Below are 27156 nucleotides of genomic sequence, written 5' to 3'. Positions count from 1 at the left end.
TCAATATATTTGTTCAGAAGAAGCGCTATATATTTAGCATTTGTTCCACTTTTTCCAACATAAAAGTCAGATAAAGTGCGTGATGCCAAAGGCAAGTTTTTTTTAAATTTTTATTAAAATTTGTATTTAATTGAAATTTCTTCCACTTAATTAAAAAATTTAAATTTGTCAGAAATCTGGAGCATCGTCCTTGTTCTGCATTGCCTGGGAGTGACTGACGTGAGTACACTGGGAAACTGGGTGCAGGAGGCCCATACTATGTTTTGCTGTGGGGGGAGATCCGTGTACGCCCCTTGATGCACCCCTTAGACTTAGGCTACATTCACATGACCGTATGTATTTTGCGGTCCACAAAATGCAGATCCGCAAAAAATACGGATGACGTCCATGTGACATCCGTGTTGCATCCATTTTTTTTTGTTGCGGATCCATTGTGACAATGGCTATCCTTGTCCGAAAAACAGAGAAGAATAGGACATGTTCTATTTTATTTGCAAAGCTATGGAAAGGACATAAAAAATGAATGGGTCTGCATCCTAGTGATTGTGATTGTTAATGTAATGAATGTAATCTTCTCACCAGTGACTGTATTTGTGAGCTATCCCCTCCCTTCTGATCCTCAGCCGTGTCATGTGACCAGTACTCTGACTGTCCATCTAACAAAGCATCTAATGTGGGGCGAGGAAGTCAGTTTTATCTATGTATTCCTATGGGAGCCTCAATGTCAGTCTCATAGGAATGAACAGAGAAGTAACTGACTTCCTGTCCTGTGTCAGTTGGAGATCAGAGAGTTGGTCACATGACACAGCTGAGGATCAGAAGGGAGGTTATAACTCACAAATAGTCACTGGTAAGAAGATTACCTTCACTACAGTTTACATCATGCACCTTTCTAACAGGTCAGAGAATAAATATTTTTGTGGGAGTTCTACTTTAAATGTGGTTACAGTCACAGCTCATTATGATGAATTATTTGTGATTTTGCACAGGACTGCAGAGTTACACTGACCCACCAGAGTACCAGAAGAACCTTCGGTGGACCACGACTCTGCCCATAGAGTTAGACATTATAGATGATTTGTCCTGTGTAGCTTACTAGACCCAGTGTCATCTTCTCTGGTGGGCCCAAGAAACCCCAGACGGACCCTAATATTCCATATCCATTTACTATAAAGACTTTAAAGAAAGTGAATTCTGAGTCACCATGAAGTAAGATTTCTGTGTTTAAATATAAGACATTAAAAACTATACACAAGAGGATGAGAACCGCGAGAACGCAGGCAGGTATTCCACACGGTGGTAGTAGCAAATATTTCCAGCCAAAATTGTGCAACCTCCATGGATGTATCCAACCCAAAGGACAGCAGATGAATGGAAAGCACAGCAATGTACAGCAGAAGTCCATGTAATGTCCTGCAGGTCTGATCATATGTTCTGTCTGAGCCGCTGAGGAGCAAACCTGCAAAACAGGAGATGTAACTAGTAAAGCCCTATACGACCAGGACAGTATAAGAACGAGATACAAAGCAGGCTACTCGACAGGAGCAGTATTTTAGCAGTTACTGTACAGCACATAGGAGCAGTATTATAGTAGTTACTATACAGAGGAGCAGTATTATAGTAGTTATATTCTTGTATGTGGGAGCAGTATTATAGTAGTTATATTCTTGTACATAGGAGCAGTATTATAGTAGTTATATTCTTGTACATAGGAGCAGTATTATAGTAGTTATATCCATGTACATAGGAGGCAGTATTATAGTAGTTATATTCTTGTACATAGGAGGCAGTATTATAGTAGTTATATCCATGTACATAGGAGCAGTATTATAGTAGTTATATTCTTATACATAGGAGCAGTATTATAGTAGTTATATTCTTGTACATAGGAGCAGTATTATAGTAGTTATATCCATGTACATAGGAGCAGTATTATAGTAGTTATATTCTTGTACATAGGAGCAGTATTATAGTAGTTATATTCTTGTACATAGGAGGCAGTATTATAGTAGTTATATCCTTGTACATAGGAGCAGTATTATAGTAGTTATATTCTTGTACATAGGGGCAGTATTATAGTAGTTATATTCTTGCACATCGGAGGCAGTATTATAGTAGTTATATTCTTGTACATAGGAGCAGTATTATAGTAGTTATATTTTTGTACATAGGAGCAGTATTATAGTAGTTATATTCTTGTACATAGGAGCAGTATTATAGTAGTTATATTCTTGTACATAGGAGGCAGTATTATAGTAGTTATATTCTTGTACATAGGAGGCAGTATTATAGTAGTTATATTCTTGTACATAGGAGGCAGTATTATAGTAGTTATATTCTTGTACATAGGAGGCAGTATTATAGTAGTTATATTCTTGTACATAGGAGGCAATTTTGATTGGTATAAGGCCTCATGCACACGACCGTTGTTTGGGTCCGCATCCGAGCCGCCGTTTTGTGGCTTGAATGCGGACCCATTCACTTCAATGGGGCCGCAAAAGATGCGGACAACACTCCGCTAGCTGTCCGCATCCGTGGCTCCGTTCCGCGGCCCCACTAAAAAAAAAAAAAAGTCCTATTCTTGTCCGCGCTTTGGGGACAAGAATAGGCATTCATATTGCCGGTGCCTGTTCCGTTCCGCAAATTGCGGGAGACAACACTGGCGGCTTCCATTTTTTGCAGATCCGCGGTTTGCAGACCGCAAAAATGGCACGGCCGTCTGCATGTGACCTAAAACAAACTTTTTAATCATAATAAATCAAAGATCATGCACTATAAATCAATTTTCTTAAGAAAATAAAATGTATATTAACTGTAACTTAAAAGTACATTTTAGCTAAAGCAGGAAAAAAAAATGAAAAAAGTTAAATAAAATAAGAAAACAAACACAGTCACATCATACAATTGAACCGTCAGTCTAGATGGACGTTCCTCCATAGTTTTATATTTTCCTGACCTCTAATGACCGGATCCACCTGAGTTCTGACATGATGAAGGTTGTAGCTGTGGTATGATGGAATGGCTCGCTATGGATGGACACTCAGGAACTTAGGGGGCAGCCTTGGAAAATCCTGTAAGGTTGTGATTGGCCAGTCTCTAAGTGCTAGCTATAAACAATAGAAAGTCCTACATACTCTGGAGTATAGATCTTTCCTGGTTTTACTCTCAATGAAAAACTTGTCTATACCCCACTTCTTCAGACATCTTATGCCATAATCCAGCTACTGGGGGAGGTAGTCATGAGTCAACCGACCCCTCTTGAGACTGCCTCCAAGATTCTGAAAAAGGCAATATCCAATCCCTGACACTATTCACCCACAGGGAGCTGTTCTCCAGGTCACCAAAATTAACTTTAAGAAACGTGGAGTGAAAGAAAACCCTTGGATTTAACATAGCCCACCCTCTCTCCTCTGTAGGTAGGTGATCCCTCTTTTTACTGGGTTCAACCTGTTCCCCCATAACAGCTGGAAGAACAGGCTAAAAAGCCTAGCCAAGAAAGATTCTGGCAAAGGAAAGACAACAGAGATGTACAAGAAGACAGGGACCAGGTAAGTCTTCAACATACAGTAGTAACCATTTCTCTATAGGTCAGCCCCCAGTTCTTCCATCGCTAAACCCTTTACATTTCTGGCATCCAACTTTTTCTCCCGATTCAGTTTGGCTTTATCTTCCCTACCAAATTTAACCCCAAGGATTTTAATATGGGTGGAGGCCTTCGCAAACTGTGGCGGATCAAAATCAGGGTCAGTATCCAATGTCCAGAAAGCTTGACTTTTCTCAAGGTTGACCAAAGACTCTGAGGCCTCAGAGTAGCTTCTGATGGCCGCAGATAACATCTCCACCTCGTGAGGATCAGATATCACCACCGTCACATCATTCGCGTAGGCAACAACATCCAGCGGCAAGCAATGGGGGACCGGCACCCCCTGAAAATAACACCGCTGCAGTGATCTCAACCCTGAACGTTTTACCCTGCCAACCATTAACCAGAGGAAAGCTCTCTCCCTCTCTATACAAAGTTTTCAGCCAATCAATAAATGGTCCCAGAATACCGTACTTTGACAAAGTGGCCCATAGATACTCGTGGTCTACTCTGTCAAAGGCTTTAGCATGGTTCAGACCTACAGCATATCTCCCACACCGAAGAGCTTTACATCTCTCAAACATCTCCCTTATCGACTTGACTGCTCCAGAGATGTTCTGTTCTTTTACTGTGCCGAACTGACAGCATGCCAACAGTGCCCGGGACAAACAGATTAACCTAGAGAACAGGAATTTTGCCAAAATCTTCCTGTCGACATTCAAGAGTGCAATCGGCCTCCAGTTCTTGATGTCACTAGGCTCTTTCCCTTTAGACAGCAGAATTAACGAGGACAGCCTAATGGATGGAGGCATCAGGTGATTTTCTAGACAATTTCTGTACACATCCATGAGCATTGGAGCTAAGAGGTCTCTGAACTTCTTATGAAATTCTGCAGTAATACCATCTGGACCTGGTGCCTTCTTCAGATGTAATTTATCAATCACCTCTTTTATCTCTTCCACCGTTATTTCTGCTGTTAAAGGAGAAAAGTCAAAATCTCTAGTATCAGGCCCTGGAGTTGCCTCCAAGAATTGGGTCACTTTTTCCTTATCCAAAGCCTTCCTCTGAATCAAGTCAGCATAGTACGATCTCACCACCCCCAGGATACCCTCCCGGGATTCTTGTAAAACACCCTGGGAGTCAGTGAGACCTGTGATCAGTTTTTTAGCCACTCGCTCCCGGCAATTCTCAAAGGGATCAGAAGCCCCTAAGGACCCATAATCCCGTTCAGCTACCAGGGATGTCTGTACTGATACTGCCTTATCTCAGATTTCAGCCGGTCTATCCTTTGTTGGTCATCCCCACCCGCTGGATAGAGTGACTCCAATTCTTTGCGCAGCCTCAGATACTGGCCATACTTCCTCTTCCTCTTCTTAATTGACAGTCTCTGTAAGAGGGACCGGATCTCCTCCTTGACATCCTCCCACCAGTCAGCCATATTGTCATAGAAATCCACTGTGTCAAGTTGGTTCTGAAAGAAAGAGTCAATGTATTCCTGGACAGAGCTATCATCTAAAAGACTAGAATTCAGTCTCCATAGCCCTCTACCAAGATCTGGATGCTTAGTGGCACCCAAGCAAAAGTAGAAGTCCAAATGATCAGAATAAGGGACTGTTTTTTACCCTTCTTTCACTGATGGCTTCAGTAGGACTCACCAGAGCCAGATCTATCCTACTACTGCGTCCTGCACAGGTGTAAGTGAATTTTGGACTCCTACCACCCTGTACAAAAACATCAGACAGGCTGGCCTGCAGAATAATATTGCTTAGGACCTTACAGTCCCTAGTAAGGGGTCTATCACTAGGCCTGTCACTGGTTGTAGTAATGGCATTAAAGTCTCCAGCCATGATAACAGGAATAGAAGTGTGAATGAGTATGGCTTAACATCATGAAAAAACGGAGTCCTTTCGCTCACTGTCTGTGGCCCATAGATGTTAATAAGCCGGCGTCTTCTACCTTGGATGGTAATCTCTAGCAGCAGGCGCCTTCCTATCGAGACCTCTGTTAGTCTATGTACAACTACATCACGGGTGTTAAACAAGATGGTAACTCCGGCATAAGGCTCCACAGACATCGACCAAAAGGACGGACCAGACTGCCATTCTCTCTCTGCCTTTCGTATGAGACCTAAGGTGTTTAAGCGTGTCTTCTGCAAAAAAAAACACATCGGCCTTGAGGTATCTCAGGTGTTCGTAGACGGCATGTCTGGTCCTTCTAGCTCTAATGCTATTGACATTACTGGTGACCACTCTAAGATGGAAGTCTGCCATCAGGAGAAGAAGAAGATATATAACCCCCATCATCATAAATTAGAGTCAGAGTTGTCTTGCTGACTACCAGCTTCCATATCCCGTACAGACTGTGACTCGGCATAAAGAGGTCTCCTTTTTGTGGGAGGATCCCCTCCTGGGTCGTCATCACATTCCGCCATCATACACTTAAGCTCTCTCTCTATTTCTGCCTCTCCATCTGACTCGGACAGCACACTGTATCTGTTGGTTTTTACAGTTACATCAGCCTGTCTGTCTACTCTCATTTTAGTGGGTTTTTGGACGGTGGTCCATGCACCCTCAGGCTGGACTTATCTTTTTTCCGTTTTTTAAGGCTTTTATTTTCCCCAGTGGTGGGTGCTGGGGCAGGGGAAGAGACAGACACTGGATGCTCTACAGGCTGCTCCACAACCTCCATGTCCCCCTCGGTGTTACCTGCCTGCGGGTGGTCCGGCACAGTACCACTCATGTGTGGGGTCTCTGGTACTATGTACTATGACCCTGACAATAGCGCCTCCTCCTCATCTGGGACATCTGTACCTTCCACCAAGTCCTCATCAGGGAGATCTCTACAGATGTTATGCCACGCTTCTGGACAGTCTCTATGGGAGTGACTGATCTTACCGCACAGGTTGCACCTTATGTTCTGGCAGGTGGCACTCACATGGCCAATGTCCCTGCATAGGCTGCACTTCATCATGGTGCAGACACTCGCCACATGACCCGATCTGCCACACTTAAAGCATAGCCTGGGCTGACCAGCATAGAAAAAAACACCTTTCTCCCGGCCAATGAAGAAGGAATTAGGAAGGTGATGGGTGATGTTCTGGTGCTGGTGTAAGGTAACCAGGACCCTCCAGCCCCCAGTCCAGATTCCATCCTGATCCCTGGTCTTGGTCAGGTTTGACTTGAGATCACAATGTCTCCTGATCCAGATAATATCCTGAGGGGGGACAGACTCGTTCCAGAAAATGATGGTAACATTTACTGTGTCAGGCTTATAGATGGGAATAAAGCTGAACTTATTCCACCCCCTCAGTATCTCTGACCCGGGTGTAGAGAGCTTAGAACCGGTCTAGATCAGACATGAGCTTGAAGCTAATATCATAGCCCTGTCTGTCTGGAAGGTTTATTACTGCCAGGATGTTGGTTGGCAGGAAGCCTATCTGGGTACACAACATGTCTCTGACCACACACCTTCTGTCAGGTAGATCTTTATTTTGCCCCTTTATGTCTAAACCTGACAACGTTCCTTCTCTTGAAGGCCTGACCTGTGTATCTGGTGTTAGAGGGAAATGCAACAAGCCAGACCTGCAGGGTATAGCGAAGTGAGGTCACGGTTTTGGGCAATCGAGGGTAGCTCACTGTATTGGAGAACCCTGGGCAGACATGTGGCAGTGAAGGAGAGGTAGACACGGTTCCTCTGGGGCACACTCTGTATGTAGGGACCAGGCCTGATGGTGGATGAGGTGCCCTGGATGTTACGGGTATTTTGAGTGCCTGGGGCAAGGTCCCTTTAAGGTTCGTGACGCCAGTGCCTTTGACGGTGGCACGCCGGTTGATAGTTGGAATAAGTGAGGTGCACAGGTGGTGTAGTGAACCAAACGTTGCTTTACTTAACAGTCCAACTTTGTACATACAGATGGTAACACAGTCTTTTAGATCACAGCTTTACAAGCAGGCTTATTCCACAAGATGGCAGGTATTGATTATGCAAGATACTCAGAGGGTAAATCCACAATGCACTCAGAATCAGGTTGTACCTTTCCTCAGAATTAGCGTACACTGTTCTTCCTAGAACTCCTGTCTGGCTTTCTATCCCAAGGCCCGGATGCCTAAATGGTGGCTTAAATCCTTGGTAAAATATATATCTTCCTCTCGTATTAAATCCTTGCTTCGCTTTTCTAAAGCATCTGCCCATCAGTGTTACTTATCTTTGCTTGTAATATCCTGACTTGTCTGGTGAAGGACTGTGGGTTTCTCCCAGGAGGTCCTGTCCTTCCACTGGGGTGACTCAACTGAGCTAAGCTTAGCCTCAGGAGCTTCAGGCTGACAAGGTAACTCCTCTAGTCCCCTGGAATGAACTAACTCTCCCCTGTCTGGGCCTTCCTATATATATCTAGGGCTCTCTAGCTCCCTCTAACGTCTGGGAGGCTAAACTACACCCTGACAGGCCTGACACCCAGATAACACAGGGAAAAACATGCACATGACATTCAATGCAATGAAACACATTAACCTGTGTAGTGCCCACCTTTACCTAGTGGGACACTACAGAAATGATGGAGAACCCCGACTCCAAGCATTCCCAGATGTCTGACCAGTACTGGTATCCTACGGGGGGCGATGTGTGGGCTGCTGACCGCCCGTACTATGGGGCTCTGCTGCCTGTGATGTAACTAAAGGGGGGGACTCCTCAGCCTGAGACTGCACTGCCCCCTCCCCACCATCAATACCAGGGTTCTCTATTACCAGCTGCCATAGATGACTCCTCAGCTGGGACATTATCACTCACAGAGACATCAGCAACATCAGACATCTCAGCAGCATTACAGTCCTCAGTATTAACCCCCTGCACACCACAGTCCTGAGCGTCCTGCTCATATACACCCTGAGGTGCTTCTACAGTCTTACCTGCAGGTGTCAGTCCACAGTCCTCCTGCAGAGCACTGCCTCCTGGGACTTGTGGTGTCTGCACTGTCACTTCACTACTGTCATCAGGTAAGAGTCCACAGTTTTTATTTTGTGCGGTACTTACTGCTGGGACTTGTAGTACCTCACGGGGGACTGATGCAGGACTTGGCTGTTGTTGATCAGGTGTTCTTTTCTTGTACAACTCTCTCTCCTCAAAAGAAAGAGTTGCTGGCTGTAATATGAGTCTTACGTGGGACTGCAGGGTTTCAGACCTAGATGTTGATGCAGTCTCAGAGTTCTTGTCTTTCTCAAACCTCTGCTGGTTCCTGTATGTCTCCCCCACTGGTCCCATTTTCTCCAAGACAGAGTCAATCTTCTGCATATTGCCAGCAAGTTTCCTGTTTGCAGCCTTCAGTTTGTATGTGCAGTTTATCTGTTTTTGCAGGTACAGCTTATGTTTCTTTAGTGTCTCCATTCTTCTCACCAGTGCCAGGTGGAGCTCAGGTGATTGCTCTGGAGGCCTCTGATTGCTGCTGGGGAGTTTTGCAGGCTGTTTGCTTGCAGTACAGGTTCCTGTAGGTTCCTTCTCTCCGTTCTTTCCTGGCACAAGACTCTGCATTTTTGTCTCAGGACCTTGCAGTCCCTGGAGTTTTGCGGCTGCTGTCGCTGCTCTTGGGTCACAATCTCCTGATGGGCAACTGGATCCCGGAAGTGTAGCAGAGATGGCACTGGTAGCACCTTGCGGTCTTCCTCCATTTCTGCCTTTGATCTCCTTCGCAGCTTGCATGCCCCCAGACCTTCTGCGCTCAGATTCTATCATCACACGCTGCTGCAGATTCTCCTGGATGGTTTCCTTTTCCAGAGATCTTCTCCTCTGCCTTTCTGGGGTGGAGGCGGATTGTCCACCTGAGGCCGGTAATGGAGATTGTCTCACCTCCTGCACACTCTGCATGGTTCTCCCCTCTGGACTCTCCAACAGTTTGGTCTTGCTCCTTGATCCTTTATTCACACTGGCAGGTGGTTTCACCAGGCACTTACTTGTTTCTTCTTCTAGTCTTACACTGAAACTGGTACTGCTGACATACTTTCTATCCATAGAAACTTTGGGAATTACATCCCCTGACTGAGTTGTCTGGGTATTGTTTCCCAGATTTGGCCTAGAAGCCTGGCCTTGCTTGGGGAGCTTCCCCTCCCAGGGTGTCCCCTCCCTGGGCTTTCTCCAGACATCCAAAGACTACAGAGCTACAGATACGCAACCTCTCAGAAAAGAGGCAGTATTATAGTAGTTATATTCTTGTACATAGGAGGCAGTATTATAGTAGTTATATTCTTGTACATAGGAGCAGTATTATAGTAGTTATATTCTTGTACATAGGAGCAGTATTATAGTAGTTATATCCTTGTACATAGGAGCAGTATTATAGTAGTTATATTCCTGTACATAGGAGCAGTATTATAGTAGTTATATTCTTGTACATAGGAGCAGTATTATAGTAGTTATATTCTTGTACATAGGAGGCAGTATTATTGTAGTTATATTCTTGTACATAGGAGCAGTATTATAGTACTTATATTCTTGTACATAGGAGGCAGTATTATAGTAGTTATATTCTTGTACATAGGAGGCAGTATTATATTAGTTATATTCTTGTACATAGGAGCAGTATTATAGTAGTTATATTCTTGTACATAGGAGGCAGTATTATAGTAGTTATATTCTTGTATATAGGAGCAGTATTATAGTAGTTATATTCTTGTACATTGGAGCAGTATTATAGTAGTTATATTCTTGTACATAGGAGGCAGTATTATAGTAGTTATATTCTTATACATAGGAGCAGTATTATAGTAGTTATATTCTTGTACATAGGAGCAGTATTATAGTAGTTATATTCTTGTACATAGGAGCAGTATTATAGTAGTTATATTCTTATACATAGGAGCAGTATTATAGTAGTTATATTCTTGTACATAGGAGCAGTATTATAGTAGTTATATTCTTATACATAGGAGGCAGTATTATAGTAGTTATATTATTGTACATAGGAGGCAGTATTATATTAGTTATATTCTTGTACATAGAAGGCAGTATTATATTAGTTATATTCTTGTACATAGGAGCAGTATTATAGTAGTTATATTCTTGTACATAGGAGGCAGTATTATATTAGTTATATTCTTGTACATAGGAGGCAGTATTATAGTAGTTAAATTCTTGTACATAGGAGGCAGTATTATAGTAGTTATATTCTTAACCAAATCTCTTTTTATTGAGAAAGCAAATAGATATAAAGTGCCACAATACAGCAAACGCCATACGCAGATGGCATCAGAATAATGCAATCAAATATAACAAAAGTCAAACAAATGAAGGGGGGGGGGGAACACAAATAGACAAACAGGACAACGGACAGGGATAAAGAAATACCAAACAAGAAGAAGGGAGGGAGGGAGAGGGAGGGAGGGGGGGTGGTGGGTTCAATAATGGCGGTGTCAGTCAGATCATGACAGGGTCTTTCAAGACGCCGGGTGGCGATAGGCTTTCCAGGGACTCCATATGTCCAGAAAACGAGGGCGAGTGTGAGATTCCCAGTGAGCCAGTTCTTCAAAACGACATATCTGATCCACTTTCTCTTGCCACATCAGCAGCGTAGGTGCAGAGTCGTTCTTCCACAGCAGAGGGACTAGCAGGCGGGCAGCAGTTAGAAGTAACGTTGGTAGGTTGTTTTTAGAAGGGGCGAGGGTTATATTGGGGCACCAAAGCAGGACTAATTGCGCATCTAGACTTATAGGGGAGCCGCAAATGCGCCCGATTAGGCTCTCAATCTGTGTCCAGAAGGGACGGATTAGACTGCAGGACCACCATATGTGAGATAGGGACCCCTTCTCTGTTCCACACCTCCAGCACTGATCGGGTATTTCGTGATTAAGATTATGGAGGAATTCAGGCGTTTTGTACCAACGCGTAAGAAGCTTAAAGGAATTTTCCTGTATTTTGATACAACGACTGAATCCGTGAGAGTTGGAGAGGATAAATGCTTTTTCGGGTTCTGAGAGGGGGTACGAGAGCTCCTTCTCCCAGGCCACTAAAAAGGATAGTACTGGGGGTGTGGAAGAGAGTAACTCCTTGTAGAGAGTTGACAGGGGCTTCTTCGGGGGGATCGGCATATCTAGTTTCTTTTCCAGCCAGGTGGATTCTTCCATGCAGAAGGGAGGGAGTTTCAAAATCGCAGTATCCTTGCGAAAGGCAGCAAGAGCCAAGAAGGATTGCTTTCGAACCTCAGGCAAGGCCCGAATCGTGTCCCATGCCAAGTCCCCACTCGCAGATACAACCTCCTGTAGTGTGTGGTTAGACAACTGATACCAAACACCTGAAGGGGCAGTGGTCTCGGGATGAACTAAGTTTTGCAATAAGTGCAGAGGGAGGCGAGGATTCGGGAATCTCAGATCTTTAGATCTATAGAGTTTAGCCCATTCAACGAGCATGCCCTTCCAAATGGGGGAGGCAAAGGAATGTGAGGGCGTACAGCTACGGACCCCCCACAGGACGAGATAATCTTTGTATGTAACGAGGCCTCGCTCTAGAGCTGTGCATAGATTTGGGGGGCTTCGGGAAAGAAGAGAGAAGCACCTATTTAGGTGCGTGGCAGTGTAATACAGGTGGACATCGGGAAGGCCGAAGCCACCAAACCTCTTTTCCCTCGTCAATGTGGAGTAAGCTATCCTAGATGGTTTGTTCGACCAGAGGAAAAGGGAGAATCTCCTACGCAACTCTGTAAAGTACGAGCGCGGGAGCCATATGGGCAACGTCTGCAGCAGGTATAGGAGTTTGGGGACAATGAAGGTCTTGAGATAATTCTTCCTGCCTATCCAGGAGATGAAGGGAAGTTTTACCGACTGTAGATGGGATTTAATTGAGTTGAGCATAGGGGTGTAATTAAGGCTGTAAAGGTCATTCAGATTCGCAGAGATGTGAATCCCCAAAAATGTGATGTCCCGAGCGGCCCAAGTGAAGGGGGTGGAGCGTTTAAGCGACGCAACAAGAGCGGGTTTACATGTAACATTCAGGGCAAGGGATTTGCTATAGTTGATCTTGAAATTGGAGACCCAACCGAATTCTTCAAATATAGAGTGTAGCCGGGGGAAGGATGTCTCAGGGTTCGTGGTCATAATAAGGAGGTCGTCTGCAAAAGCCGCCGTGAGGTGAGTGTGGGAGGCTCTCTGGAGACCTTCAATATCGGGATCTTGCCTGATTTTGCACAGGAGAGTTTCCATGACTATCACAAAAAGCGAGGGGGAGAGAGGGCAACCCTGCCTAGTGCCATTAGTAATGGCAAAGGCGGGTGAAAGAGTGCCGTTGACTTTGACCCTGGCAGAGGGGGCAGAGTACAGAGAGAGGATAGCGGAAATGAGTTGGTCAGGAAAGCCAAATTTCGACAGAGCCAGTGACATATACTGCCAGCTCACTCTGTCAAAAGCTTTCTCTGCATCAGTGCTCAGCAGAGCTAGCGGGGTAGAGGTAGACCGTGCCCAGTTCATGAGATGAAGGAGGCGAACAGTATTCTCATTACCCTGTCTGCCAGAGACAAAGCCAACTTGTTCTTTGTGAATAACATCCGGGAGAACTTTTTGAATCCGTTGAGCCAGGATCTTAGCCCACCATTTAATGTCCGTGTTTAGTAGGGAGATAGGGCGGTAACTGCCACATTGCAACGGGTCTTTATTCTCCTTATGGATAATGGTGATGTGGGCTGTGAGTGACTGGGCAGGGAGGTGGCCACCACCCAGGAGATAATTACATAGGGAGCTAAATTGAGGGGCTAGGACAGATTTAAAAGTTTTATAATAAGAGATGGTGAAACCGTCAGGGCCGGGACTGCGACCGGAGGGGATAGTGGCTAGGACTTTCAGGACTTCCGGGCCAGAGATGGGAGCTATTAGTTGGGAGGACTGATCCGGGGATATAGAGGGAAGCTGGAGGGAGGAGAGGAATTTATTCGAGGCCTCCGCGACGGAGCAGGGAGATGACCCAGGAGGGGGCGGGAGGTTGTAAAGGTCTTCGTAGAAGGCACAAAATGCTTTGGCTATATCAGGGGTAGACTTAAGGTGATTGCCCGCCGCATCTTTGATCGCCGGAATGAAGGAGTCAGAAAATTGTTGTTTAGTTAGCCCCGCCATAAGTCTGTTCCCTCTGTCGCCATGTGCGTAGGATTTGAAGCGCGCACGAAGGAGTAATTTAGCTGAAGTAACGTTCAACATATCTTTTAATTGAGATCGCGCGACAGAAAGCTCCTCCGCAAGGCTTAACGCTTGGGATTGCTTATGGCTGAGCTCGAGGGTGGCGATACGGGATAGGAGGGTGGACATGGCCTGGGCTCTTTGTTTTTTAAGATGGGAGCCGAGAGCGATAAGCTCTCCACGGATCACGGCCTTGTGGGTTATAGTAGTTATATTCTTGTACATAGGAGGCAGTATTATAGTAGTTATATTCTTGTACATAGGAGCAGTATTATAGTAGTTATATTCTTGTACATTGGAGCAGTATTATAGTAGTTATATTCTTGTACATAGGAGGCAGTATTATAGTAGTTATATTCTTGTACATAGGAGGCAGTATTATAGTAGTTATATTCTTGTACATAGGAGCAGTATTATAGTAGTTATATTCTTGTACATAGGAGCAGTATTATAGTAGTTATATTCTTGTACATAGGAGCAGTATTATAGTAGTTATATTCTTATACATAGGAGCAGTATTATAGTAGTTATATTCTTGTACATAGGAGCAGTATTATAGTAGTTATATTCTTTTACATAGGAGGCAGTATTATAGTAGTTATATTCTTGTACTTACCAGGCAGTATTATAGTAGTTATATTCTTGTACATAGGAGCAGTATTATAGTAGTTATATTCTTGTGCATAGCAGGCAGTATTATAGTAGTTATATTTTTATAACTATAACTGTTTCTCTTTACACACTTATTCAAAAAGGTTTTCAAAATTCTCTGAATGTCTACATATGCTTCTAGTCTATTTTAATGATTTTAACCAGATTTTCATAATTATAAATAATTCTTACCCTTTATAGTCACATTCACATCTTCTGTGGTGGTGCAAGTTTTCAAGTAACCATGCCCTGTACCGTGCTCGTCTCTGAAAGAGAATGAATACTATATAAGTGAAAACTGAAGCATTCTTTATTTGCAATAAATACAATATTTCTCCATGCCAATACTTCCTGTTTTAGTCCATATTTCTTCTGTTTGAAAAAATTCTAGGGTCCATCTTTATGGTCATACACATAAAATTCCTCAACAGTTTGAAGTGATTTTAAAGGGGCATCACATGTGAAAGTGTCTTTAAATTTGGGACTTGGCAGCAGTTTGTTTGTTTATTTTCTGCTTAGTGCCCAACTGAATTTAGATTTCATTTTGTGCTATGCATTGAGGACCTGTGGTCACATGTTCAGGTCCGCAAGCCAATAAAATACATTATAGTCAATAGTCTCATGGATTCAATATATCTACATTGTTTCTACAATACATCGGTGGCGTGTGCCTGCGGATTTATTTTTACATCTCTAGAATTCATATTGATGCTTGGAGGTCTGTTTTGGCTTCTCTGACGGCTTATCCAGTTGGGACCTGCTACCTTTATTCTCTGACTAATGTTCAGCCAGTGACAATTCACAGCATCAGCCGAGCATTTATGCAGTTTTTATCAAACAATATTGCTCTGTGTATCACTCCTATTTTTTTTTTTCAATAGCTATTTATAAGAGCACTAGACAGGGCTATTTTAGGCCTTTCAGGTACAGGTCCACATGGTGCACACTTGTCCTCCTGCTGGGGGTAGGTACTAGACACATCCTGCTGCAATGACTGCTGAAGCAGTCAACAGCAGAAAGGAGTTTCCAGAAGGGCAGAAGCAGGAGTAAGCATCCTGTAAAAACAAAAACAGACAAAAAGCTGCATGTGTGTGATACTAGAGCACAGAAAATGCGTCAGAAAAAACTGTGTGAGTTACTCTAGGTTTTACAGAGCACCCCCAGTGTCAGGGCAGCAAAAAGAGAATATTCTACCTGAGAAGGACCCAAGAAGACCGGGCTTGGACTAATATCCTTGGATGGGGATGAGAGTGACCATTGGGCACAGAGGTGATGACAAGGCTGCCAATGAAGTCAATGAAGACTGACAATGACAACCATTTTGACAAAGTGCCTGGTGATAGCTGGGTCCAGGATAGCGAACCAACAACAGGGTTAGTGCTGTCCAGTCATATGAGAGCATACACCTGGCCCATGTCAGCCCCTGAGTGAGAGCCACAGTAATTCAGGAGGATAGAATGCTCCAGGTGGAATGGACAAGATGCAGGCCACCCCATCTAAGGCTTATATAATGTCCCTGTGCAGCGAACCCGATGGGAGTGGTAATTGTGACCTTAGGAGGAGTAGTAGCACTCACGGTGGCAGATCTCCCTCTGGTGCTCCCTGGGGCTGTGTAGTGAATCGGTGTTCGGTGGGTGTTTGGCTGGATGCAAGATAGGAGTGTAGGTGGAGGGTGGGCGTAGTATGGAGGCAATGATCAGACCCATTGAGTATAATGAATAAAGTCTCTCTGATGAGAGTAGCAGTACAGGTGGCAGCAAAGTCACAGTTAAGAGGTATTTCATAGAACAGCAGTATCATCAATGGCAGCATATAGGCAACATCAATGGTGGGTGCAGTATTCTTTTTCTCCCTCTTTCTCTCTTATTCTACAGTCTTTCCAAGTAACCATAGGCACAGGCTCGGACTGGCCCACGGGGGTACAGGTAAATCTGTCACGGACGTTCCCGCGACAGGTGGCAGGAGATCGGTGAGACTGGCAACATGGGGGTTTGATCTGACATGTTTTCCGTTTGGATCTAATGACGTCTGTGGTGTTTCTGGTGCTCGTTACACCTTCTTTCCCCAGGTGTGGCTATTAGGGGCATTTAACCTTCTCTATTTATTGTTGTTTCTCCCACTATGCTATGTGGTTTATAGCTTCTGTTTGAGTTGTGGATAGCTGGTGTGTGGATCTCGGCTGAGTTCCTGGTGCTGCCATAGCCACTTGAAGTTAAGTCTTTTCTTTCCCTTTTGTATTTTGTTTGGGTTATTTTGTGTGTTGCATTTCCCTGTCATTTGTTCTGAGGGAGACTCCTGTTCGTCCTTCCTTTTGGAGAAACAGGTTGTCTCAGTCCTGACATTAGTACCAGGGTCCTATAGGGTGAGTTAGGACAGTAGGTATTCCGGTGTATGAACTGACCTACCTCTGGGGTCTGTTCATACTGGTAGTTAGTCAGGATTTTGATTAGGGTTTTACTAGGAGGTGTCTTCCCTAGTGTCCAGGCCTTATTCCCTCACCCCTTTCCCTCCTATGTTCGGTGTGGTGTTTCCCTCCCACACCCAAATGTGACAGAATCCCCCGGTGGGCCCCTGAGCAAGGTGGGCCCCTAGTCTCCCACCACCTTCACAAGTGGCACATAACACAGTAGACTTACTGCTCTACATACAGATATTCCTCAACCAGACGATGTTCATATAAAGAAACTCCCCAGTTTATTATTCTAGACACGATCAGGGCTGAGACGACTTCTAGGTACAGAGGAAAGCTGCCAGTGTCCTCTTCTCCCCAGGACCTACCTTCTCAAAGTTGCTGTAGGGACCCCCATATTCAATTATCTGGTAGCATCTGGTGTGAGCAGATAATATGTGAATGTATCTGTACGGTGGGCCCCCAGAATCAATTTTACTGGTGGGCCCTAGGTACCCCAGTCCGACACTGGTTAGGCATGCTATATTGATCTTGGTAACTCTGCTTCTGCAGTTCCTGAACTTAATCTCCAACCTCAGGTGGACCTCATCATCTGTTGGGAAGCAAGGGCAACCCTTGGGTTCCTCATGCGCTGCCCGATGCACCACTTATGTAGCCCTCCCGACATTCATGTACCATAAGTGAGTAATGCCATATTGTATAGGAAGAAGTTATAACAGGATAATGAAATACTTACCACTCTCCGGTGCCGGGCAATGATAACTGTCAGGATGGTCACAATTATTAGGAACACAATCACTCCGGCCACAATGGTCACCCAGAAGAGGGCGTTTGACAGGTCCAGGAAGCCAAGAGGTATCTCTGAAGAAAGACATAATATATCATTATTGTCTCTTAATATGGCCACGTGCAGCAACTCCCTGAGGAGCTGGTATGGAGGATAGGAGTAGTAGTGGCCCTGATGAAGTGTTGTGTCACGAACTCCCTCGGGCCGTTGCTCTCTGGGGATCGGTGCAGTGGTATTATTGTAATATATAGGCCAGAGTTAAACGTTACAAACTCTTTTCACTAAGTGCAATGTAGAACTTGAAACACGTACTGTAGCAGCCGGCGTTTAATGCAATTATCCTCTCGCACCAGCAAGCAGTGGTGTAGCATGGGGGGAAAGGGGGTTTGCCCTGGGCACCAAACTGCAGGGGGCGATTCTAGTAAAGCAGTTGACTGCTGGCCTCCTGTCCCCGCCATTCAACCTCATAGGCTTCAGACCACTAGATCTGAAACCTATGAGGCAGTAGAAAGGTGCAGGAGACCTCACGTGACCTCCTGTGACAGGTCTCACGGGTTGATGTGATGACGCGGTGCGGGAGGGCATGGTGTGACCACCTGCGCCGGGACGCCGGAACTCAGGCCATTGGCGATAGTAGAGAAAGGAACACAGGTGAGTATTTTTTTTACATTTGTTTTTTTAATGTATGTATGTTAATGCAGGCAGTACTGGGGGCACAACGGGGTGGGGGCAGAGCATTTTATATACTACGGAGAGGGAATTATATATACTAATAATACAGAGGAGGCCATTATATACTAATAATACAGAGGGGCCATTATATACTAATAATACAGAGGGGGCATTATATACTAATAATACAGAGGGGCCATTATATACTAATAATACAGAGGGGGCATTATATACTAATAATACAGAGGGGGCATTATATATAATAATAATAATACAGAGGGGGCCATTATATATAATAATAATACAGAGGGGGCCATTATAGAGGAAAAGAGATTTTGTCCAGCTTGTACTTGTGGTAATCCAAGGCTTCTTTATTGAAAATTCAGTATAAAATCCAGGTACAGAAAGCAGAGTCTACATGTTTCGGGCACAATGCAATCTTAGCCCTTACTTATGAGTAAGGGCTAAGATTGCATTGTGCCCGAAACATGTAGACTCTGCTTTCTGTACCTGGATTTTATACTGAATTTTCAATAAAGAAGCCTTGGATTACCACAAGTACAAGCTGGACAAAATCTCTTTTCCTCTATACTTCCGTATTTCTCCTGATTCGGGTGAAGGAGCTGTTCCGTGCTATACCAGTGGAATCCCTGGCAGGTGAGAGCTGCTCAATACTTCTGTTTTCTTCAGAGGGGGCCATTATATATAATAATAATAATAATACAGAGGGGGCCATTATATACTAATAATATTAATAATTATAATACAGAGGGGGAATTATATATAATAATAATAATAATAATAATAATTATTATTATTATTATTATTATACAGAGGGGGCCATTATATATACTAATAATACAGAGGGGGGCCATTATATATAATAATAATAATACAGAGGGGACCATTATATATAATAATAATAATAATACAGAGGGGGCCATTATATATTTTAATAATAATAATACAGAGGGGGCCATTATATATAATAATACAGAGATGGACATTATATATTCTAATAATACAGAGGGCATTATACATATGGGCACTACGGGGTGGGGGTGCATTATATGTTGTGGCACTACAGGGGGCACTGCAGTGTGGCTTTATAAATACTGGGGCTACTACAGGGGGCATTATAACTACTGGAGACACTATAGGGGGCTTTATTACTACTGTGGGCTCCATAGGGGGGCCTTATAGAGGTGTTTTGTTAATGCTGGGGACCTTATTTCTTGATCAGAGGAGACGTCACTGGTATTTGGCGCTGTATTCTCCTGTATATTATGTAGATCTGTATGCAATGTCCATCCAAATATCTCTTTAACAGTAGGGCTGGGGAGTTGTTGGACTGAGAATTTTCCACAGCAGGGGCAGCAGAAAGGCTAGAATTGGTCCTTCCCTTTAAGCCACTGAGGGCATCTGTAGGCCCACACCGCCGCAGCCCGGCCCCCGGTCACACTGTCTCTGTTCTGAATTCTAGGGCCTCTGACCACAACAATGCAGACATTTTTCACTCTGTGCATTGCCGGGGTGGGCAGCCTCAGAACTCATAACAGGCATAAGCAATAGTGTCCACTGCTTCAACATCTGTACTCAGAGCGTTATCGCCGTGCTATCTGTGGTGTTATATATGATTGCAGGTAGGTAAAAATGGGCGTGTCCACAGATTAGAGGAGGGGGGTGCAATACTTGGCTTGGCCCTGGCGCTGCCACCCACACTACGCCACTGCCAGCAAGGAATCTGGAGGCAGGTTGGACGGCTGCAGTTCCGCACTTAGGTGATACTGGCCTAGTGGTTCTTTGGTGATGGGTGTCTTGGCTGTAGTCCCTCACTTTACAGCAGTGTCTGTAGATGATAATGTAGCAATTCACACTGCTGTCCGGATTCTCAAGGCTTCAACTGAGGACAAATGGAATAGTTCTCTCTGGAGAATTTGGTAACAGGAGTTCTGACTAGTGCTTCCTCTCCTTTCCGTCTCTAGACAGAAACTTCCCCTCTCGGCAGGGAGCAAGACCAGTCCACTCCTACTAAAAGGGAAGGAAAAGGGTGGTTAGCCCTGTTCCTTACTAACCTTTGCCAACCATTCCTTTCTGGGAACTGCAGCCAGAAGCAAACAGTAAAATCAGATGTTGTTGACGGAATGATCCTTCAGCCTACAGCTATCTCTCCCGACTTCCCCATAAACATACACGGTCGGTTCGGCCAAATGTGTATGTGCTGCCAGTGAGATCTTACCATGCCATGTGCTCTGGAGTGATCAGATGTCTCTCTACTTCAGCTCCCCCTCCCCTCTCCCAGCATTCAGTCTCAGAGAGAGAGAAAATGCAGCTGCATCCCCCTCCTCCCAATTTGATATCTACTCTATACAGATTTTTTTTTTGGCACTGAAAGCTCGCAGGCAGGAATAAAGGGGACCACAGGCTCCTGGAAGGTGAGGCAGATCCCACTTCTAAGTATCATATACTGACATGTTCCACTGATTGATGCAACATGGTTGAGAATTATGATCACCTATCCACCCGCTTCCACCTAATATGTGTGAAAAAACCCTTTTCTCCACGTGATATAGAAGGTAATTCAGACTATTCCTCCTCGTCACCCATCATTTCAATGCCCCTAAATCACTCGCCTCTTGGGTTTAGAGATTCGATAAAAGAGACCACATACCCAGTGTCAGGTTGGCGCTAGTAAGCCTATTTTCTCCAGTAAACACCCCACAGGTCCAGTTTCCGCTCGTCTCCTGCAGGACAGTGATTTCTTTGGCCAGGTTGTCTTTCCCCGGTGGTCCGCAGATGTCGTAGCTCCTGTTCGTGTGACGCCAGCAAAGCCTCCCATCTTTATCGATGCAGTTTATCCCGCACAGGAGAGTGACGTTGCCCTCTGTGACAATGTTATTGTGGGAGGTGGACACTGGAGAATGAAAATATAGCATCACATGAACGGGGCGAAACTACAACTCCCAGCTCAACTGACCTTCCTAAATCTGATGGCCTTACCCGTGAGATTGGCCACACACACGTCCTTGTGTAGCCTCTTCTTTCTGCCGCCGATCTGCAGAAGAATCTCCATCTGATAGAGACCACTTCTAGGACTGGTGATGGAAAGGTTTAAGTCCTGAGGGTCCATCTTTGGTTGACATTTCAGGGACCAGCAGGCGGCCCCTGAAGTGACCACGAGACTCTGTACAGTTTTGGGAGGATTTGATAAATACTTGACGTCCCCTTCTACCACCCCAATGTCGTCCTGCAGGGGAGACTCCTTAACGTTGAAATTAAACATAAAGGGCAGGGTTACGGACTTCTTCCGAGACATGTAGACAATGGCTGGAGACGATTTAAAACCTGTAAATGAAAGAAGTGAGAAAATTACAACAATACAGGTAGAATAGGCAGAACTGCAGTGTAAAGCATGGGGGATGGACAGAACGGAATCCTGGATTTCTTGCAACGCAAGAGGTGTTTTTTTTGCAACTGTAGTCACTGTTACAAAGTTTCAGCGACTTATTGTAGCTGTTTATGACAGAGTTAAGCTAAGAAGCCAACAATAGGTAGCAGGTAAGTATCATCCCGAGGTAGTGACCAATCTGAAGGCAGCATGTTATAGAGGAGAAGGAGCTGAGCGGATTGATATATAGTTTGGTGGGAAAATTTTCAGTATAGCCTGTATATTATGTAAGTTGCTACTCCTTCTGGGCTTAAGAGTCCAGGGGGTGGTCCTATTAATGTTTGGAACCGCCCACTGGACTCAGAAGGGATTTAAATCAATACATTTCAAGTTTTGCAGATTTTTTTTCCACCCCACAATCACATATATCAATCCGCTCCTTTTCTCCTGCTCTATAACATGGTGTCCACAGTTAGGACGCGATATCTACTAGGAAATGTTCTCTTTAGAGGATCCTGGTGAACTGGAGAGTAAGAGTCACTGAAAGGTAATGCTAATAAATTCTCACTATCTTAAGGCCTATGTGTCACGGCCATGCCCATGACCGTGACTCCTTGACCGCATGCGGTTGCCTGCGGTTTTATATGGGCGTTCAGCCACGGGTGAGGGCCGCTGGTTTGTGGCCTCACTTGTGGTTGCCGCAGGCAACTAGTTTGGTTGTTGGCAGCAGAGCAGCCTGAGCGTTGCCTAGGCAGCTTGCTGCCTTGGCATGCGGTCTCACCTGACTGCTATTTTGTTAGGTGTGTGTGTTGTGTGCACGGTGTATTATGTTTAGTGTGCACTCCCCCTTATATGTGTGTTTTCCCTTCTGTGTACTGGAAGGGTTAACTTCCTTCCCAGTGTGTGTGATGTCACTGGGTGTGGTTGACCGGTGGGTGTGGCCTTTAGGCCTATATAACCTCTCTCTGTGGCAGGGCTCAGTAGGTTGCTGCAGCCTTGCTAGCTGGAGCAGCCGCCTGTGTTTTTCCATCTGCCTGTGAGAGCCACCACTGTGGTCATAAGGTTTTATGTATGCCTATGTCTTTATGTGTGTGTTGTTGGTGGATGTTTTCTGTTGGGACCTTTGAATGTTTCTGTGCAGCATACGGTTCTGGATCCCTGTCTGTTTAGGGATCCAGTCAGCAGGGCTGTGGCAGGTTGGTGAACTTTCGTTTGCCTGCCATTTCCGTATAGCTGTTTCTGTCCCCCTTTTCCCAACAGCTTGGCCATTGAGGCTCCTGCTCCTCCGTGTCAAGGAGGAGTAGGTTGTCTTACCCAGCTCCTAGCGCAGGGATCTGCGGAGGGTAAGATAGGGCTCCGAGGTTCCTGCGCATGGGCCCTCCTACCATAAGGGTCGGCCCATGCAGGTTAGGAGTTAGGGTCAGGGTAGGGATGCTGTAGGAGGTGACCTGCTCCCTATCCTGTGGCCTCATGGCCGAGTAGCCACTTCAACACCTGGCATCTCACGGCTGAGGGTTTCCCCCATCCTCAGCCGTGACAGTATGACCACAGCGGCATCTCATGTGGCGGTTCCCTCGAAAGAGGGTAGAGCATGCACCGCTGTCTACGGATGGGGTGCATGCGCGCTCTTCGGAGGTAGAGCGTTATGGGGGTTTCGCCGCTAACGGCGCGGTGAGTGGCGTTTCCCCGCCACTTCCTCACCGTGTCCGTTTGGCGTCCCATGTTATTTTTATCCCCTCACCCTGGTGTTTTTTGGTGTGTGGGTGTTTGGTATGCGTGTGCATACCTTCGGAAGAGGGTGCAGCATGCAGTGCCATACCCTTGTGGCCTGCATGCGCGTTCTCCGGAGGGAGAACGTCCCGGGGGGATCACCGTTAACGGCACGGTTGGTGGCTATTCCCCGCCACCGTACCTTCCATGTCCGTGTTGGTGGTCCCTCGTCCCTCTCCATGTTCCCATCTCTGGTCGTCTGCTGGCAGCACTCCGTAAGTGGTCCGGCTGTGTGCTGGTTAGGAGTGTCTGCTGGCAGCGACTGGAGTGGGGACGTGAGTGGGGAGTCCCCTCGTCCATCTCTCAGTGGTTACTTCCCCTTTGTCGCTGGTGCGGGCTGCAGTCCTCGTCGGACTGGCTAGTGTGAGCCGGGAGAGGATGCAGCTGACAGCGACCCTTTTTTGGAACCGGCTGAGAGTGGACGTCTCCTCCTCCCATCCCCTTGTGTGAGTTCCTCACCAGTTTCGTTTTTTTTTTCGGTGGGGGGGCTTTGAGGGGTGGGAGTGTCACGGCCATGCCCATGACCGTGACTCCTTGACCGCATGCGGTTGCCTGCGGTTTTATATGGGCGTTCAGCCACGGGTGAGGGCCGCTGGTTTGTGGCCTCACTTGTGGTTGCCGCAGGCAACTAGTTTTGGTTGTTGGCAGCAGAGCAGCCTGAGCGTTGCCTAGGCAGCTTGCTGCCTTGGCATGCGGTCTCACCTGACTGCTATTTTGTTAGGTGTGTGTGTTGTGTGCACGGTGTATTATGTTTAGTGTGCACTCCCCCTTATATGTGTGTTTTCCCTTCTGTGTACTGGAAGGGTTAACTTCCTTCCCAGTGTGTGTGATGTCACTGGGTGTGGTTGACCGGTGGGTGTGGCCTTTAGGCCTATATAACCTCTCTCTGTGGCAGGGCTCAGTAGGTTGCTGCAGCCTTGCTAGCTGGAGCAGCCTCCTGTGTTTTTCCATCTGCCTGTGAGAGCCACCACTGTGGTCATAAGGTTTTATGTATGCCTATGTCTTTATGTGTGTGTTGTTGGTGGATGTTTTCTGTTGGGACCTTTGAATGTTTCTGTGCAGCATACGGTTCTGGATCCCTGTCTGTTTAGGGATCCAGTCAGCAGGGCTGTGGCAGGTTGGTGAACTTTCGTTTGCCTGCCATTTCCGTATAGCTGTTTCTGTCCCCCTTTTCCCAACAGCTTGGCCATTGAGGCTCCTGCTCCTCCGTGTCAAGGAGGAGTAGGTTGTCTTACCCAGCTCCTAGCGCAGGGATCTGCGGAGGGTAAGATAGGGCTCCGAGGTTCCTGCGCATGGGCCCTCCTACCATAAGGGTCGGCCCATGCAGGTTAGGAGTTAGGGTCAGGGTAGGGATGCTGTAGGAGGTGACCTGCTCCCTATCCTGTGGCCTCATGGCCGAGTAGCCACTTCAACACCTGGCATCTCACGGCTGAGGGTTTCCCCCATCCTCAGCCGTGACACTATGACCATAGAAGTTTTTTTTTGCCCCCTCAGGTTAGGGATGAAATCCTCTGATTCTGCTCAGATAACTAATTTCTATCCCCATCTTAGGGACTGTAAATGCGGAACATGGCGGTACCTTTCACACTGATACTTTTCGAAAAATGCGCTTCGACCCCATCTTTCATCTTTATGTGGCAGACGTAATCCCCGCTTTGTTCTATCGTTATGTTCTTCACCTCCAGGTCGACTCCATCTGTAATCTTTACTCCATCTTTCAACCAAGATACTTCAGACTTCACTACAGGAGAGGACTTGACGCTCAGTTTCAGGTTTTCGGACGTGATGAGGGTACCGGAAGGTTCTGCCGAGACTAAAACAAAACCACTGTCAATTAGGAAGGTAGAAGTTATTTTAAAGAGACCGGTCACCCCTCCTGACATGTAATAACAGTTCTGGAGCATCTATTCTTATGGCCGTATGTTTTGCCATTCCTCTATTATTCCTGCTAGAAGTTAGAAAGGATTTACTAGCAGTTCGCAGTGCAGGCTCAGAAGGGTGTTACCAGTAGGAGGTGTGTCCCTGCACCATCTGCCAATATCCAATCAGTGCTGCCAGTGTCAGAGTGTGTAGGGCCACACCCCCAACTGTTAACACCCAGCTGGACCTTCATTCTTCTAGGAGGCATTATAAAGGAATGGCTCAACACAGAGCCATAAGAATGGATGCTCCAGAATAGTTATTACATGGGGAATGCAAGTAGTTACTAAATCAGACATGTCAGGAGGGGACGGGTCCTTCTTAAGACAGGTTACAATGACCAACTGGGGGCTAAGCAGGTTAGCAAGCCAAGGCCCCATTTTGACTTTTAGCCCTAATTAGGTTGACTTTTTATGCTTTATGGCGTTGACTGGGGCAGAAAACCCATTTCAAATACTAGAAGGTGGGCTGCAAAAGCCAGAAAGAACCGTGTTTCCCACATGTGGTCGGAACAGGATAATGGAAGAGTGACGCCCATAACCGCTGGGAGGCCCTTCTAACAAAAAGGGATTGTCCAAAATGGATTTTTTTTTATAAAAAATAAAATAAGAACATTCTCTCTCTCTCTATATATATATATATATATATATATATATATATATATATATATTACACACACACACATACATACATACATACATACATACATACATACACACACTATTACTGACCTTCAAAGACGACGAGCTCCACAGTTTTTACGACTGCACCGACCATTGCACACGTGAAAGTGCCGGAGTCTGAGAACAGCACGTTAGCTGTTTCCAAGTTATTTGTGGCACCTGATGCGATACTGAATCGCTCACTGCCTGTTATATGACAGTAATCAAGGCGATAAATATAAAAAATAAATAAAAATAATATAATAAAATAAAAAATATACAAGTAATAATAACAATACTACCACTAATAATAAGAAGAATCACCGAGGAATGAAATAGCTAGGGGTAATAATAATAGAAATCATACAAGTGAAATATAATAAAATATAATTATCTAAACCTAATAAGTAATAATGATCAGAATAATATTAATTAAAAAAATAACACAATCATCAGTTAATCATAATAAAACTTCAGCACCATTAATGGTGATATTATGAAATGATATGAATAGAAAATTATATGTAAATGAAAATTAATATATTAATAAGTGCACTATATAATGGCAATATTAATGTAATATTATATAAAATTAAATACATACCGGATTCCAAAAAAGTTGGGACACTAAACAAATTGTGAATAAAAACTGAATGCAATGATGTGGAGATGGTAAATGTCAATATTTTATTTGTAACAGAACGTAGATGACAGATCAAACGTTTAATCCGAGAAAATGTATAATTTAAGAGGAAAAATACGTTGATTCAAATTTTCACGGTGTCAACAAATCCCCAAAAAGTTGGGACAAGTAGCAATAAGAGGCTGGAAAAAGTAAATTTGAGCATAACGAAGAGCTGGAAGACCAATTAACACTAATTAGGTCAATTGGCAACATGATTGGGTATAAAAAGAGCTTCTCAGAGTGGCAGTGTCTCTCAGAAGCCAAGATGGGGAGAGGATCACCAATTCCCACAATGTTGCGCAGAAAGATAGTGGAGCAATGTCAGAAAGGTGTTACCCAGCGAAACATTGCAAAGACTTTGCATCTATCATCATCAACTGTGCATAACATCATCCGAAGATTCAGAGAATCTGGAACAATCTCTGTGCGTAAGGGTCAAGGCCGTAAAACCATACTGGATGCCCGTGATCTCCGGGCCCTTAAACG

At 45.1% G+C, this 27156-nt stretch overlaps 1 protein-coding gene across 1 annotated transcript in view; it reads right to left on the bottom strand.

Moving 5' to 3' along the window:
• Positions 1-813: 813 nt before the first annotated feature.
• LOC122942428 (roundabout homolog 2-like) overlaps positions 814-27156 on the bottom strand; it is a 70251-nt gene continuing 43908 nt past the window's right edge. Inside the window, exons 4-10 of the mRNA XM_044300044.1 lie at positions 26055-26192; positions 24983-25216; positions 21246-21590; positions 20917-21159; positions 17523-17647; positions 14569-14642; positions 814-1459 (exon numbers count right to left, since the gene is read on the bottom strand). Of these exons, the coding sequence (XP_044155979.1) occupies positions 1426-1459; positions 14569-14642; positions 17523-17647; positions 20917-21159; positions 21246-21590; positions 24983-25216; positions 26055-26192 (1193 nt within the window). The 3' untranslated portion in view covers positions 814-1425. The remainder of the gene's footprint in view (positions 1460-14568; positions 14643-17522; positions 17648-20916; positions 21160-21245; positions 21591-24982; positions 25217-26054; positions 26193-27156) is intronic.

This window comes from Bufo gargarizans, chromosome 6, assembly GCF_014858855.1.
Source record: "Bufo gargarizans isolate SCDJY-AF-19 chromosome 6, ASM1485885v1, whole genome shotgun sequence".
Lineage (NCBI taxonomy): Eukaryota > Metazoa > Chordata > Amphibia > Anura > Bufonidae > Bufo > Bufo gargarizans.
The sequence above is the reverse complement of the archived record's forward strand: the minus strand, read 5'-3'. Positions and strand labels throughout refer to the sequence as shown.